This window comes from Canis lupus, chromosome 31 (assembly GCF_048164855.1).
Source record: "Canis lupus baileyi chromosome 31, mCanLup2.hap1, whole genome shotgun sequence".
In the NCBI taxonomy this organism is placed as follows: Eukaryota; Metazoa; Chordata; class Mammalia; order Carnivora; family Canidae; genus Canis; species Canis lupus.
The window spans coordinates 20511671-20525742 of NC_132868.1; the positions used below are offsets into that span (position 1 = coordinate 20511671).

The following is a 14072-nucleotide window of genomic DNA, read 5'->3' on the forward strand; positions in this document are numbered from 1 at the left end:
CTGGAGAAGTTGTATAAATAGTCCAACACTATAAAATAACTAGCGACTGATTTTAATAACTGGGAGTCTTGCTGGCTTGAGCCCATGTTCCTTACATCCTTCTCCCCTACCTATACAATCAATCTAGGGTTTTCTTTTATGGACAGGAGTGAAATTGTACATTCTTCAGCACTGCTTCTTCATATAGCCCGAAGGACTGTCATTTTATCTGAAAATCCCTTTATTAACTAAATCAGCTGACTTTCCTTTTCTCAGGTACTATTTTTATGGACACAGGGTTAGTTAGAAGCAGAAAGACCCAGATGAAGGCTAAAGTAATATTTCTGCTTGGGTTATAGCGCCATCATGTGGCCCTTTCATTTCTGCACATCGGAGGCTACAGGGTGAGGGCGGCACCTCTCCTGTGCCAGCCAGGGTCTATGTGCTGTCACAATTTCCCCAGGAGACAGACTGCTTCTCCTATGCAACTGTGCCATTCAGAGATCTCAGACTTTTTAGTGGCCACGTGTGGGTTTTGAAAAAGCCAAAGGAACCATGTGATTTTTAAGACACTGAGGGATGCTTTCTTCAGAATCTTGACTATAAAATGTAAAAACTACAATTTAGTGCATATTTAAAAATAAATGCATAAAGCTTTATTAATAAAAACTACATTCACATTTGCTTTTGCTTGCCACTTTACTGGTGTAAATTATGGTCTTCTGCAAGGCTGGTCTGGCATCTGGTTGGGGGGCTTTGGGGTTAATGCTCCTTTGGGGATAATGCTCTCTCTCCCTCTTCCAGCCATATGATAGTGGATCCCCTCCATGCAAAGAATTGCATGACACCTTGGACTTAGCAAGTCCAAAACAGAACAGAAAATAGAAATTGCTTCCTCGTGATTAAAATGTCTCATCTCCATTCCCATGTTTTAGAGAAAAAAACAGATATGCTGGAACTTCCACTTTGATTCAAGTATCGGAGCAGAAAATATGCCCTCCTTATCTGACCACCCCAAGTCCTAGCTCCTGTGGGTTCTTACACTTGATAGGTTCTTGATAAGGAATCACTGAATAAAGGGTGTGCTCTTCCGGAATATGGAGATCGGCCTCTGGTACTAACTAGGTGTGTGTCCTAAGGCAAGTCTTTATCTTTGTGGCCCTCAGTTTGTAAAATGAAGAGGCTAGAGCATGAATCACCAAGATCTTTTCCAGCTCCGACTTCATGGGTCTTAAGGAATAAGAAGCAGAAGTTGTATAGCTAGCTCCTGGCTCCCGGATTTCTACTTAGCACTTGGGAAGAACTGGACATGCTAAGATGATTGCAGGATTCTTCGTTCTTGAGTGTTGGGAATGGAGGCTCAGCTTATGAATTGCACTTCTGAATTATGCAACTGTCAGACAGAGACATTATGGGTAATGATAGCCAGCTAGAGGCTAGCCCAGCTGAACTTCCTCTCTACCGCATTTCAGCAATCTCAAAGAGGTGGTTAACACAACCTGTGCAACAGTCCTGGTATGTGCTTAATGTCACCATTTGTACTTCTAGTTCTTATCTTTCCTACCTCATATATGGAAGTTATTTCCCTTGTAAGATAAGCGGACTAGGTCAGATGCAGGCATATATTACCACTGATTTCACCTTAAGCCTCCTACATACCCCCTACTCTGACAAACCTGGGAGGTTTTTCTAATACACTCTGAACTTTCTTTCATGTAGGTCTTTGACCAAGCTTTTCTCCCAGCCATAAACTCTTTCTTTTATCATCTTCCATCGGCCAGATCATACCCATCCTTGAGAACCAGATCGAACATCCTCTAAGGGCTTTCTACCTGAACTTTACACTCAAGAAGGAGATATCAGACTCCCACATGTACTTCCGGGCAGGTCAAAGGACCTCCAAAGCTTCTTCCCTCTTTCTCACTCCTCAGTGTGGGAGGTTTTAGAAAGCTTGGGATCTTTGGAGTCCAGTGCAAATAAATTCTGGCTCCTCCTTTACCCTATAGGCCCAGAATCTCAGCTTTCCATCTGTATACATTGGGGGGAAAATATCTATCTAATCTGGTTATTTTGATGGTTAAATAAGACAGCGTCACTGAACGCCCTCTACCTTGTGATAGACCAGTATCTCCCCTTCCTTCCTTCATCAACACTCTTAGCATACTTTAACCTAATTTGTTGAAAAGATGAAATTCTCCCTTGACTTTTTTCTCCCCCTGCCTGGTTGAATCTAAGCTTCTGATAGGGGAGTATTGTATTTGTGTCCCCTTGCAGTGCTCAGAACAGTAGCTTTATTTAATTTAGTAAACGTCCTCTGTCAAATGAATGACTATATGCCAGGCACCAACAGTAGAAAGAGAAGACTTTGGGGCTGGTTTAGAGCACATGGTGTGTCCACGGGGAAGTTGAGGTAGGAGCCAGGGCCATATATAGACATAACTTCCTTAAGTTATCTAAGCTTCTAAGTGGAACCTGATGCTTCTGAAAGGCAAGAACTCTTTGAGCTCAGGCTTGCTGACTTACAGAGTCATCCATGCCCAGCAGGACCAGCAGTGGGATGGTGGTCATCCCTCCATGGACCCATTCCTCTAGCGACACAAAGCCGTCCCGGTCATAGTCCATCCCTTGTAACATCTCCTTCAGTATCTGCAGAACCCAAAGAGCAACAATTGTACACTTTTATCTTGTGCTTCCCTGCCTCCCTCTGTCCCCTTCTTTCTCTTTTGCTCTGTGTGATCTGGTCTGTGTTTTACCTCTTTTGTCCTCTGATTCCCAGTGAGCAGAGCAGTGAGGGAGCAAATTGGGTTGAGGAGGCCAGGGTTCCATGCCCTGCCCTGTGTGGCCTTCAGCCAGCCACCTCTACTCTCTGGGTTCTGCTTTTCTCATCTACAAGATGAAAATAACATTGCTACGTGTGTAGCAATGTAGTGACAGTAAGAGAAAATGTGATAGGGGATAAATTCTAATACCTGACTCACAGGAGTCCCCAAATGTAATTATTATTAATAATATTATCTGGTGATTGAGAAAATCTTTAAAATTTATTCTAGCTCAAAATTCCCTGAACTCCTGTTATGAAAACTTGGTTCTAGTGGAAAGGTTAGGGAGTATTATTAGGTATTATAATATGAATTATGTCTTTCATTTTTAATATCAGAGAAGTGGGGAGTATAAGACCCCAGAGAAGCTGCCTAGAAGGAGGTGAGTTTGGGAAAGCATACACAGTAAACATTTGTATCCTGAGTGTCCTATTTTCATCTTGAAAGCTTATTGGACATCTCCTCTTACTTCTGGAAACTTACAGGCCTTAGTTCCGTGGGATCCCATTCCAGATACTGGGCGATATGAAGCATCTGGTTGACAATACGATCCATCTCCTAGAAAACATCAAGAGGAGAGAACCATTGAAGATGTGTTTTCAAGAGCAAGACTCAAAATCAAACCCCATGGGAAGATGGGCAGGGCAGAGCGTGAGGAGCAGCAGTGTAACGTACTGGTGTTTCCTAAGGAGCTCACCGTTTGTTTCTGCTCGTTATTTCAGCCTTGACCACAAAGCTCTGTGCAGAGGAGATGCTCACAAGAAGCACAGAACATGGATAAACCAGAGGTATGAAGAAAACTCACTGTACACTGACCTCTTCTTGGATCCCCCTGGACTCACCTTCCTTCCTCAATTCTGCACTTGGACTCAGCATTGAAGGCACCCCTGTTTTCTCCTTTGTGGATTCTTGTCTCCTAAACACTTATAAACCAAGGTAGTTCACTCCTCCCTCTTTTATCTCTCCTCATTCCTGCAGCTTTAGCAACATGAGATCCATCTATATTCCTCAGGAGTCAGTGTGTGTGGGAGGGGGCGAGGGGTAAGGCCATTGGCACTATGACTCAGATTCCTTTGGGTATCTCTCTTCCCTTTGCATCTTCTCCAGCCATGAGTCCAGGACTCTGTGGACAGGAAATTGATAAGGGCTACCTTTGCCTGGTGAGTGAGACTTCTGTTTGGTACTGAGGTCAGGCTTTATTTAAAACCTCACAGAATTGTGGGATGCTGGGGTGGCTCAGTGGTTGAGCATCTGCCTTTGGCTCAAGTCATGATCCTGGGGTCCTGGGATCAAGTCCTGCATTGGGCTCCCTGCAGGTAGTCTGCTTTTCCCTCTGCTCCTGTCTCTGCCTCTCTCTGTGTGTCTCCCATGAAAAAATAAATAATATCTTTAAAAAAAAACCCTCACAGAATCGTTGGATTGCTAATGAATCCATGCACCAAGAGTCACATGGAAACACACTGGACTGAGAGGCATTTGTATCTCTGGGGCACCATCGAGGATGTTCATAGTGAGATTGATCAGGGGAGACACGCTGGTGAACTGAAGCAAAGTTCTAGAGTGTTACCTCCACCAGGTAGATTGCTGGATCAAAATAAGCCAGCTAAAACCCAGCAGGGATTTAAAAAATTGTATTTTATTTGAAATTTTTAAAAATGCATTGCCAAACCGCAGATGAGGGAGTAAATACAGGTAACGTAGCGGGCAGAACAGTGGGGACGGGGCACAGCAGAATGTGCAACAAAAAAGAGCTTGTGCATCTAGGCGGGTCCAAGATTCATTGAGTAAAGCAACGTGATTCAGGAAGTGAGAATCAGACTCGGTCTTGGTCTGTGCGAATGGGTGGACATTTTCAGGAAGCAGAGAAGGCAGATTTAGGAGGAACTTGTTCTCTGGATGTCTATCTGGTCAGGCCACGTGTGGATATGTATAGAGTCATGGAGGAGTGGGTTCAGTTCTGTGCCATATTTTAAGAATGGCATTGACAAACCAGAGCTCGGTCAGAGTGGTTATTTAAGCCTACCTTGTGAGAAACAGTGTAGACATTGGGAGAATTTGAGCTTAGAGAAGATCATGGGGATAGATGTGACAAGACCTTCTGAACCTTAAGGCCTATTATATAGGGCCAGTATTCCACTGGTCAGCTGCCCTGGTCCTACACAAGACAGAAGTAAGCCGAGGGATGTAGGGAAGGAGGAGCCGAAGGCTGGCCTATTTTGCTGGCTTTGCTGGGTTGTGGAGGGGGAGGAGAGAACAGAATCCTATTTTGTGTTCAGAATTTCTCTGGCAGACTAGAGGTGCCTTTTGTGCAGGAAGGCAGCTCTCTCCAACAGTCCCCCCAGTAGTGGAATGGCTGTCTTAAGGTAGAGAGCGAACTCTCCATTCCTGTGAGTGTTCACATAGAGCCTGGGCTCCATCTGCCAGAGATCATCCATGGGAAGTTGAATTAGATATTTTTACTGAGGACTCACTTCCATCTACCCATGTTGTCTTCCAAATAGATCTGGAATTTAACCACTTCTTACCATCTGCAATGCTTCTATCCTGGTGCAACTTACCATCATTTCTTGTCTTATTTTCCCAATAGCCTCCTAATTGGTATCCCTGCTGGAGTCCCTAAAGTCTAGTCTCAACACAGCAGCTGGAGTGATCCTTTTAAACCCAAGTCCTGTCATCCTTCCGCTCAAAATCTCCAATGGTTCTCCATTTCTCTAGAGACTCTTCCAATCACTGATATGGCTTGCTATGTTTGGCGAACTCTCTTCGCAACCACCCCAGGTCATTATTTCTCTGATCTCATCTATTACTTGTCACTTTGACCTCTTCATGATTCTGCTCCATCACTCTAGCCTCCTCATTAATCGCCTGACATTGCAGGGCACCTGGGTGGCTCAGTGGTTGAGCATCTACGTTTGGCTCAGGGCGTGATCCTGAGGTCCTGGGATTGAGTCCCACATCAGGCCCCCTGTGGGGAGAGCTCCTCCCTCTGCCTATGTCTCTGCTTCTCTTTGTGTGTCTCTCATGAATAAATAAAAATAAATTCTTTAAAAAAAATTGGTTGACATTGCAAGCACCCTTCAGGACCCTCACATTTGTGGTTCCCTCTGCATGGAAGGTGCTTCCTCTACATGTCCTCATGACTCACTCCCTCACTTCCTTCCAGTCCCTATTCAGATGTCTCCTGAGGGAGACCTTCCTTAGCTCCTCTAGTTAAACCTGCAGCTCCTCCCCCCAGCACTTCCTTTCCCTCCTTTATTTTTCTTCCAGCACACACGTCTCTCTGACATATCTTGCTATGCTTTATAGGGTGTGTGCTTGCACTAGAATGAAAGCTTCATGAGGGCATGGATTTTTGTCCAGTGGCTTCACTGCTGTAGCCCCAGCGCTCAGAGCAGTGCTCGACATGTGACAGACACTCAATCAACATGTGCTGATCAAATGCTTGAGAGTCAGTCCTCTGGTTATTCCCTGGCATGATGCAATCCAAAGCACTGCAATGTGGCTATATGGATCCCTAAAAGGAGCCCTGGGTTTAGAGGACATTGGGATGACTTAGTTGGTCTAGTGGATGTGTTTCCTTCCTTCCCTGTGGGGCTGGTCTGACTCAGTCCCATGCCCCTCAACCTCAGAGCCTTTCTGTTAAGGAGTCCCATCTCTGACACTGGGAGTTATGAGCACAGGGCCTGTCTGAGTCTGTTTGCCTTTCCCCCTTTCTGCCTTCTTCCTTCGCATACCTCCTTTCACTCCATGATCCATGTCCTATCCCCGAGGGAGAGTGGGGGCAAATTTCAGGCTTTCCCAGGCGCAATGGGATGGGACCATGTGCTCAGAGCAGAAAGAACCAGACCTGTTGAACAAGTGCCCTGGGTATGAGAGGAAGACTGGGAAGTTAAACTAGGTAAGATAGTTCAGAAGGAGGACTAGGAGTTACTCCCAGGTAAGTAGGAGTTCAGAGGATCTCCCCTTCTGAAATTTTATGATCCAGGGCTTCTAGAATGAAAAGGCCAAGGTAGTGTTCATTCTGCCCCAGGCCGGCCCTCTTGGAAGTAGTAGTGACGGTTTACCAGGATTTCTGCAGCCCATTCTGAGACATTGCTATTTCTATAAAGATGGAACTGGAAGGTTTTAGACTCTTCTGCTACCTGCTCCCCTCTCCCCCAGATTTTTTTGATTTCAGGAAGGACATTTGGAGTAAGAGCTTACCGCTTGGTCCAGAAGACCGTTCTCATCCGAATCATAGAGACGAAACATGACTGCAAGAAACACAGAGGTGAGGCTTGAGGTGTACTCCGGGCACCAAGGAGGGGCTGCGGCTTTGATGCTGCTGGTCTTTAGATCAGTTCTGTCACGGGCCAACTGCAGCCAACTCATCCACCCTCCAAGGTGCAGAGTCTGACTTCTCACAGAGGGTGGGAAAAGAGGGGAAAACCCAGTTGTCTGGCTTTTAGACCTGTCTAAGCAATTACCCTGTGGCTGATGAGATCCAGGTCATAGCATGATTCCTGGTAGAGCATGCATACCTTGTAGCATCACTGAAACACAGCTCAAAGCAAATACCCAGCTGGTGGTGGGCAGAGACACCAGAATTATAATTGGGACATTGCTTCTATTGCACACAGAAAGGGTGTGGATTTAGGCAGACTCACATCTGGGCCTTGTCCTGCCTTGGTCCTACCTCCAGGGCATCAAACAAGTCATTTAACTTCATTGGACCATGTTTCTTTACTTGCAAGATGGAGATTCCAACGGTTTCTTTCTCCTAAGTTTTTTTTTTTTTAATGAAGATTAATATGTAAATGATAGGCCAATTTTTTCCTCTGCCATAATTTTAATTGTTCTATATAAGAGATAAAAACAAGCATAAAATGTATTATAAGATATATATAAAATAAATATATTAAACCTTTAAAATGTTCATAAAACATGCCAAGTAAGATTACATAAATAGTAATTATTTTTGCTGGTCATTTTAATACTTCGAAAGGCTTTAGGAGAAGATTTTGACAATCTTGAGAAGTTTAAATTGATGTGTTCTTTCTCTTAACATCCCCATAGCAAGCAAAGAAGTTCAACTACATTTCATTCACCTCAGGATTTAATGCCAGCCATGATCATTCTAAAAATTGATACTGTGACATCTATATGTTTTTGGCCTCATTAAAGATTTCAGAAAGATTGAGCTTATATGATATAGATTTCTATTTAGGTGTCTTACTCCTTAGTCACACAGTGCTTGGAATGTAGAGAGCACTCAACAAATGTTATTTATTGTTATTTTCTCTCATCAGTGAATATTTTTATGGCATTTAATAAGTACAATGCACTATCCTATGTGCTTTACCATTACTACTTATCAAATTCTCAATAAAGGTATGAAGTAGTTACCATTATAGAAGCTATTGTATTTGTTTTTCTAAAATATCAACATGCTACTCAGAAATATCTGCTGTCATGTTCTAGCTGTAGGGAGGTGATCCAGGATAAGGAAGATCTGGGAGAGAAATTTGGGCAAAGGACTAAATTTTCATTTTCAGGACATGGGAACTTAAATTCATCTAAAAGGTAGAGATCCTGTCTGTGACCTCAGAAGTAAGCAGAGTGGGGAGCAGAGCTGAACACATCTTCATTTTCTTCCCATTCTTGAAATCCTTCAACAGACCTTTCTCGATGGGGCCTCCCTTGGCTGACCCTTCCCCCACATACTCACTCAGGACCTTTCAGTGTTGTCCCCACAGGTCACAACAATCCTGCTAGGTGGCCCATGTGTTGTCATATCTTTCTACATGTTTTAATATCCCTGCACCTTGTGTTTGTTCAGTGGTGTGATTGTAGTGGGAGTCGAGATTCTTTCAAAGTAGGATCACAGTCTTCTGATTCTCCATGAGTCTTTAGAATGTCCTGGTCAGAGGCATTCAGCATATGAGGCTGACTTGCCAAACAGATGGCTGAATGACATAAAGGACAGACCTTCCCACTACTGCTGTTCCCAGACCCTGGGTCTGGGCAACTCAACACAGAGCTTTCTTTCTCTTGGTCCTACTATGCATGGACAGTAGAGCTAGAAAGAACTAGAAAGAAAGCATCCTTTTTTTTTTTTTTTTTTTTTTTTTTTTTTTAGCAGCATGGCCTTGGGCAAGTCATTTACAACTTTCTGTGCTTTCTGACATAAAATGAGAATATTCACCTTGACCTTCTAGGGTTATTGTGAGGTTAAAATGAGATAACTCATTTAAAATGATTAGCAAATAAAAGGTATTCAATAATGAGGGTTATTGTTATTAATGTACTAATGAGAGGTAGGATTTCAGGCTATTATTTCCAAAAAGATATGTGTTTGGTTATTAAAAAAGAAAAGCTTAAGTTGCTTTCAATCATTAAAATTAGAAAAGGATCTGAATTCATCTGCTTTAATTAAAAAAAAACAAGCAAACAAGATGAAAAACTCTAGATGACAAATGACCAAGTTTCTACAACATAAGAGGCAATGGCAATGTATGGACCATATTTGGATCCTGATTCAAACAAACTATTGGAAATATAGAATTGGGTAAATTATCTGAATATTTGATATATAAAAGGTGAAATTAAATGTCATTTATGTCAAAGGGTTTTAAAATCAAGCTGGGAGGCCATTAAGGAGGTATAGGCTTTATGCTCTTCCTCATTGGGTGGAACTGTGAACTCTGAATTGGACCAAACTGCAAATATTCCAAGGACTTAGCCCGAACACCTGCAACTGGCTACAGAAAAGAGACTTTGTTTAGTGATGGCCTTAGTCACCAATTAGTTTTCTGCCATCAACACCAATCAAAGCTCTCTGTAAAGAACATATACAAGCATTCCCTTTTGTCTTTAAAAACCCTTGACTTTTATTTCTTGGGAAGGGCACTATTTGGGTTGCTGCCCAAATCTGTGTTCCCCTAATTGCTATTCTGAGGCCCTACACAAATGCTTTTGTTCTTATTTTAGCTCTGCCTCTTTTCTCTCTGGATAGGCAATAGTAAGGAATCATTGCCTTTCAATGTGATAATGGTGCTGTGGTTATATTTAAGAAAAAGTCATATTTTAGAGGTACCTACTGAAATATTTACAGGGAAATTATATGATGTCTGGAATTTGCTTCAAAATATTGTAGGGCAGAGGGAATGCATGGGAAGTATAAATAAAACATGATAAGCAGGTAATTACTGAGGGTGGCTTATGGGTATATGGAAGTCCATCGTGCTTCCTACTTTTATCTATGTTGGAAATTTTTTGTAACAAAAATTTTTTAAAAATACAGTTTCTTTTTATTGCCATTACAAGACTCAGCCTGGGAATCACTAATATGAAAAAATCTGCCATATCCTCTCCAGTAATTATGAACAAATACAATGCCTATAACTCATATCCAGCTGAATGTTGGGAATAATTTCACATTCACTTTTAACATTAACCAAAAGAAACAGAAATCCGCTATATTTGCCACTAAATTAGCACTTCAGACTTACAATTGTTAACACCTCAAAACTACGGGGGACATTTTAAGCTCAGCTAATGAGATAACTTTCATTTTTGTTTTGGCAAGGGTTAACCTTTGCCAGACATTTCCTTGTTAATGTTTAAGTTTTATTGATGAGTCTTATTATTAACTGGAATTTTGACTTTTGCCATGATGTGTGTTTTTTCCCTTAATATCTACTAAGGTCCCAAGTGGAGCCAAAACAATGTTCCTTTTTTAACAAGATCCTATTATCTCCTATTTTAAAAGTCTGCCTGTAGGGTCATGGAGGTAGGGGAGGCCATCCCCACAGTGAGTCTTCTCCAAGACTACAGGCTGTTTCAGCCGCTGTGGGATTTCCTTTCTGGCACCAGCCATTACTCTCTCTCTGAAGATGTGTTTTTGAAACCAACTTCAGTAATATTATGAAACCAAGCTCAACTCCCTTACTTAACTAGTCCCTTTTCTCTAGAGGTCAAAAAAACTTGGGGTAAGAGTAGGTGAAGAAATAGAAATAAGCTTTAACAAGATAGAGGTTGATCAAGAAAAAGGAATTCCTCAAACTTAAAGAGCTGCTTGGGTATAGAATAGGAGAAGGAAGATAGGTGTTGAATAGCCTCCCTTGAAAAATATGAGATGGAAGGAGATTTCTGGTTGGAGGCTTTTGGGAAGTCCTGCCAGCAAAGGAAGGGGGTCTTGACCCCTTGTAGAGACTTCTCTCCTTTTCAAATCCTGATTCTCAATACCAAGGTCTCAGATGCACTTCCTACTCTCTATACAACTGGTATTATATCCCAGAAAGAAAGAAATGTTCAGATCACTGCTGGAGACAGGACAGAAACACCTTCCCCAAGCAGATGTCACCAATACCCATGATCCCAGATCAATCTCCAGCATGTTTAGGATGAAATCAATATCTTCTTCTAGGAAAAAGTTGAAGCCCCTTGACAGGGTGAGCACTTACATTCCAGCTTATCCTGCGGTCTCCCAGTCTCCAGTAGGGACAGGTAACACACGACATCCTTCAGGTACACTATTGGGGATTCTGAGCCTGGAGATGGAGCAACAGGGTTTCCTAGGAGGGTTGCAGCCACTTGGTCTTTAGCTGGCACTTGCTTCTCAGTGATCTTTGATTCTGTGATAGGCAAAAGGAAACCATCCAAAGGCACTCAATGTTTAGCAAATATCAAACCCCTTTTGCTGCTCCATCATTTTTTTGATAGAGGAAAGAATTTTATACAAATGTCCTCAAAAGTGTTGGTTACTTAAACATGATCAAATCAGTGGCCCTAGAAATCTAGTTTGTAGAGTTCATACTCTGAATGGACCCCAACCTGACCCTTTTAGAATCTATATCCTTGTAAGAAATTTACCTATACCCAGTGAATTTTCAGAAAATATTAATAATAATTTTTAATACTATCAATAGCCAACAGGTAAATGCCGTTTAGCCTAATTGTTGGGGAACACACTCTCAGTTTGTAGCGTTTTGGCTAGGATTCCAAATCCAGACTATTGGTCATTCACCAATATACTCTCTCGCAATTTTCTTCTCAAATACATTTAAAGATAAATAAAAAGATGAATATTCAAAAGAGAAAACTGGAATCAACAATCAATGAGTTTACAGAAATTAGGAAGAATTTTGACTAGCTGCAAGCTTAATCATTTGGATTAAGAAAATGCAGAAGGTGGTTGATCATACCACAGGAACGGAGGAAGTTTTCCCTCTGGAGATTTCTTTCTCTTAGGTAGGAAAATACTGTCTCTCTTCTACTCTTTGTCCTCTATTTCAGAAACATGAGGTTATTACTAATTAGAAAACTGGGCACCTATATTTTACTGTGGAATTATATTTTCTTGAGGCACTTTAAGGGTTATCTCTCTTCTCCCAGTCTCTCTAGACCCATGCCCAACAGAAATGATCTCTTAATATCCAGTAAGAGAGTGCAACTCACAGAAAACACAGGGAAAAGTAAGAGGAAGACTGGCAGGGGCAAATCCACTTAGGTGTTGAACCACTAAGTAATGGAGTACTGAAGGCATAAGCAGAGGAAGAGACAACCCCAACAGTAATGCCTGCTGGGGAAGGCCATGCTACCAGTACACTTTTTGTTCAGAGAGCCAAAGTGCCAGGCAAAGGCAAACAGTTCACATCAGGCTAGTAGAGCTGTGCTACATGAAAGCCTACTGGGTCCTAGGAGTTGGGTTGTGATCTGAGAAGGGAGTTAACCATGATCCAGATGGACAGTGAGTGAGACCACTGTCTCACTGACACACTCTGTATGTTGCAAGGGGCCCTGTGAAGAGATGACAGAGCTTATGAAACAGAGCTGCAAAGAAGGAAAGGAAGCTCCATCCTGAAGTCTCCAAAAACCAGATCTTTGGAAACAATTTCCTACTGGACAAGATCCTCAGGAGGTTTCAGGAAGCTATAACCTCTATTAAGTAGGGGCAGAAAGCCTCAGGGGTGAGCAAGTTGAGATAAAAATACAATAGGATGAGATAAAAATAAGGATAAGGATATAGGGAAATTGCAACAAAATTACGTATTGAACAGAAGTAGTAAAATCATTACTGGAGGGAAAGTTAGGAGAAAAACATAATAGTATATAAGACAAATGTGAGAAATCCTTTGTTGGATAGCCCATTATACTTCAAGTTACTGTTATACCCTCAGATTATCCATCCATGGAAACTTTATTACAATGAATTCTATTTTGACAAAATTGGAATAATGTCCCATATTTATCCTTCTATTGAAACAACTAAAAAACTGGACAAAAGATATGAGAATAATGGTTCATAGGTCCCTGAATGTGGTAGCACCAACGGTGATCCCAAGAGATAAAAAATGAGATGATCCCTGAAATTGCCACATCATACCATCCAGAAAGAGTTTCTAGGCTATAGCACAGGGAAGCAGAACCTAGGAAGATCGTAGAAGTCTCTCTGAGTTGAGGAAGCAGAGTTTAGGGTCTGGGGGAGTCCAAGGTGGCTAGAGTTCACAGAGCACAGCACCAAACAAGAGGAAGCTGCTCAGAGAGAATTTCAGAGATTAGAGGGTCCCCTGTATCAGTGGAGAGTTTCCCTCCATTATTCAGCTGAGTAACAATTAGCACAGATGTGTGAGACCACCTGAGACTGGGGAAAGAATCAGTATTGGAGGGAACAATCCATGGAATGCAGGAATAGTATCTATTCTCACCAACCAAGGTAGAAAACTCTCATAACTCATGAGGCATTAGATAGAGTACTTAGAAGAGTTTTGCTTTGGTAGTTGAGTGAAATTAATAAATGCTTATCTGGTCCTGCCTAACAAAGCTTTAAAAGCTTGACCCAAAAAAGGTCAAACTATTTCCAAGTAACCTAACTGGGCCCCAAAGCAAAGGTCAAGAATTTTTATAAGAATACAAGAATATAAAAAAAAAAAAAAAAAAAAAAAAAAAAAAAAAAAAAAGAATACAAGAATATCCAATACCCAATGATGTAAAATTTTCAAAGTCTGGCATTTAATAAAAAACTGAAAAGTAAGCAAAGAAGCAAGAAAATATGAACAATAATAATGAGAAAAAGCAATTGACATGGAGCCAGAAATGACACAGATGATATAATAGGTAAAAACTTTAAGATAATGATTACAAGTGTATTCCATATATCCAAGGAGCTAGAAGAAAAGACTGCACATGTTAAGTGGAGGCCTAAAAGATATTTAAGAAATGCCCACATCAGTTGTCTAACTTTGACGTGTGTGAAATGAAAAATGCATTGAATAGGATTAGCAGTGGATTAAA

At 41.6% G+C, this 14072-nt stretch overlaps 1 protein-coding gene across 7 annotated transcripts in view; it reads right to left on the reverse strand.

Moving 5' to 3' along the window:
* Positions 1 to 14072, reverse strand: part of DGKG (diacylglycerol kinase gamma) — a 205568-nt gene that overhangs the window by 127796 nt on the left and 63700 nt on the right. For all 7 annotated transcript variants that reach the window (XR_012021836.1, XR_012021837.1, XR_012021834.1 and 4 more), the window contains 4 exons: positions 11243 to 11413; positions 7002 to 7051; positions 3282 to 3356; positions 2503 to 2625 (listed from right to left, as the gene is read on the reverse strand). Coding sequence is in view for 1 of the 7 variants with exons in the window: in XM_072807745.1 (XP_072663846.1) it covers positions 2503 to 2625; positions 3282 to 3356; positions 7002 to 7051; positions 11243 to 11413 (419 nt within the window). In the remaining 6 variants the exon portion in view is untranslated. The remainder of the gene's footprint in view (positions 1 to 2502; positions 2626 to 3281; positions 3357 to 7001; positions 7052 to 11242; positions 11414 to 14072) is intronic.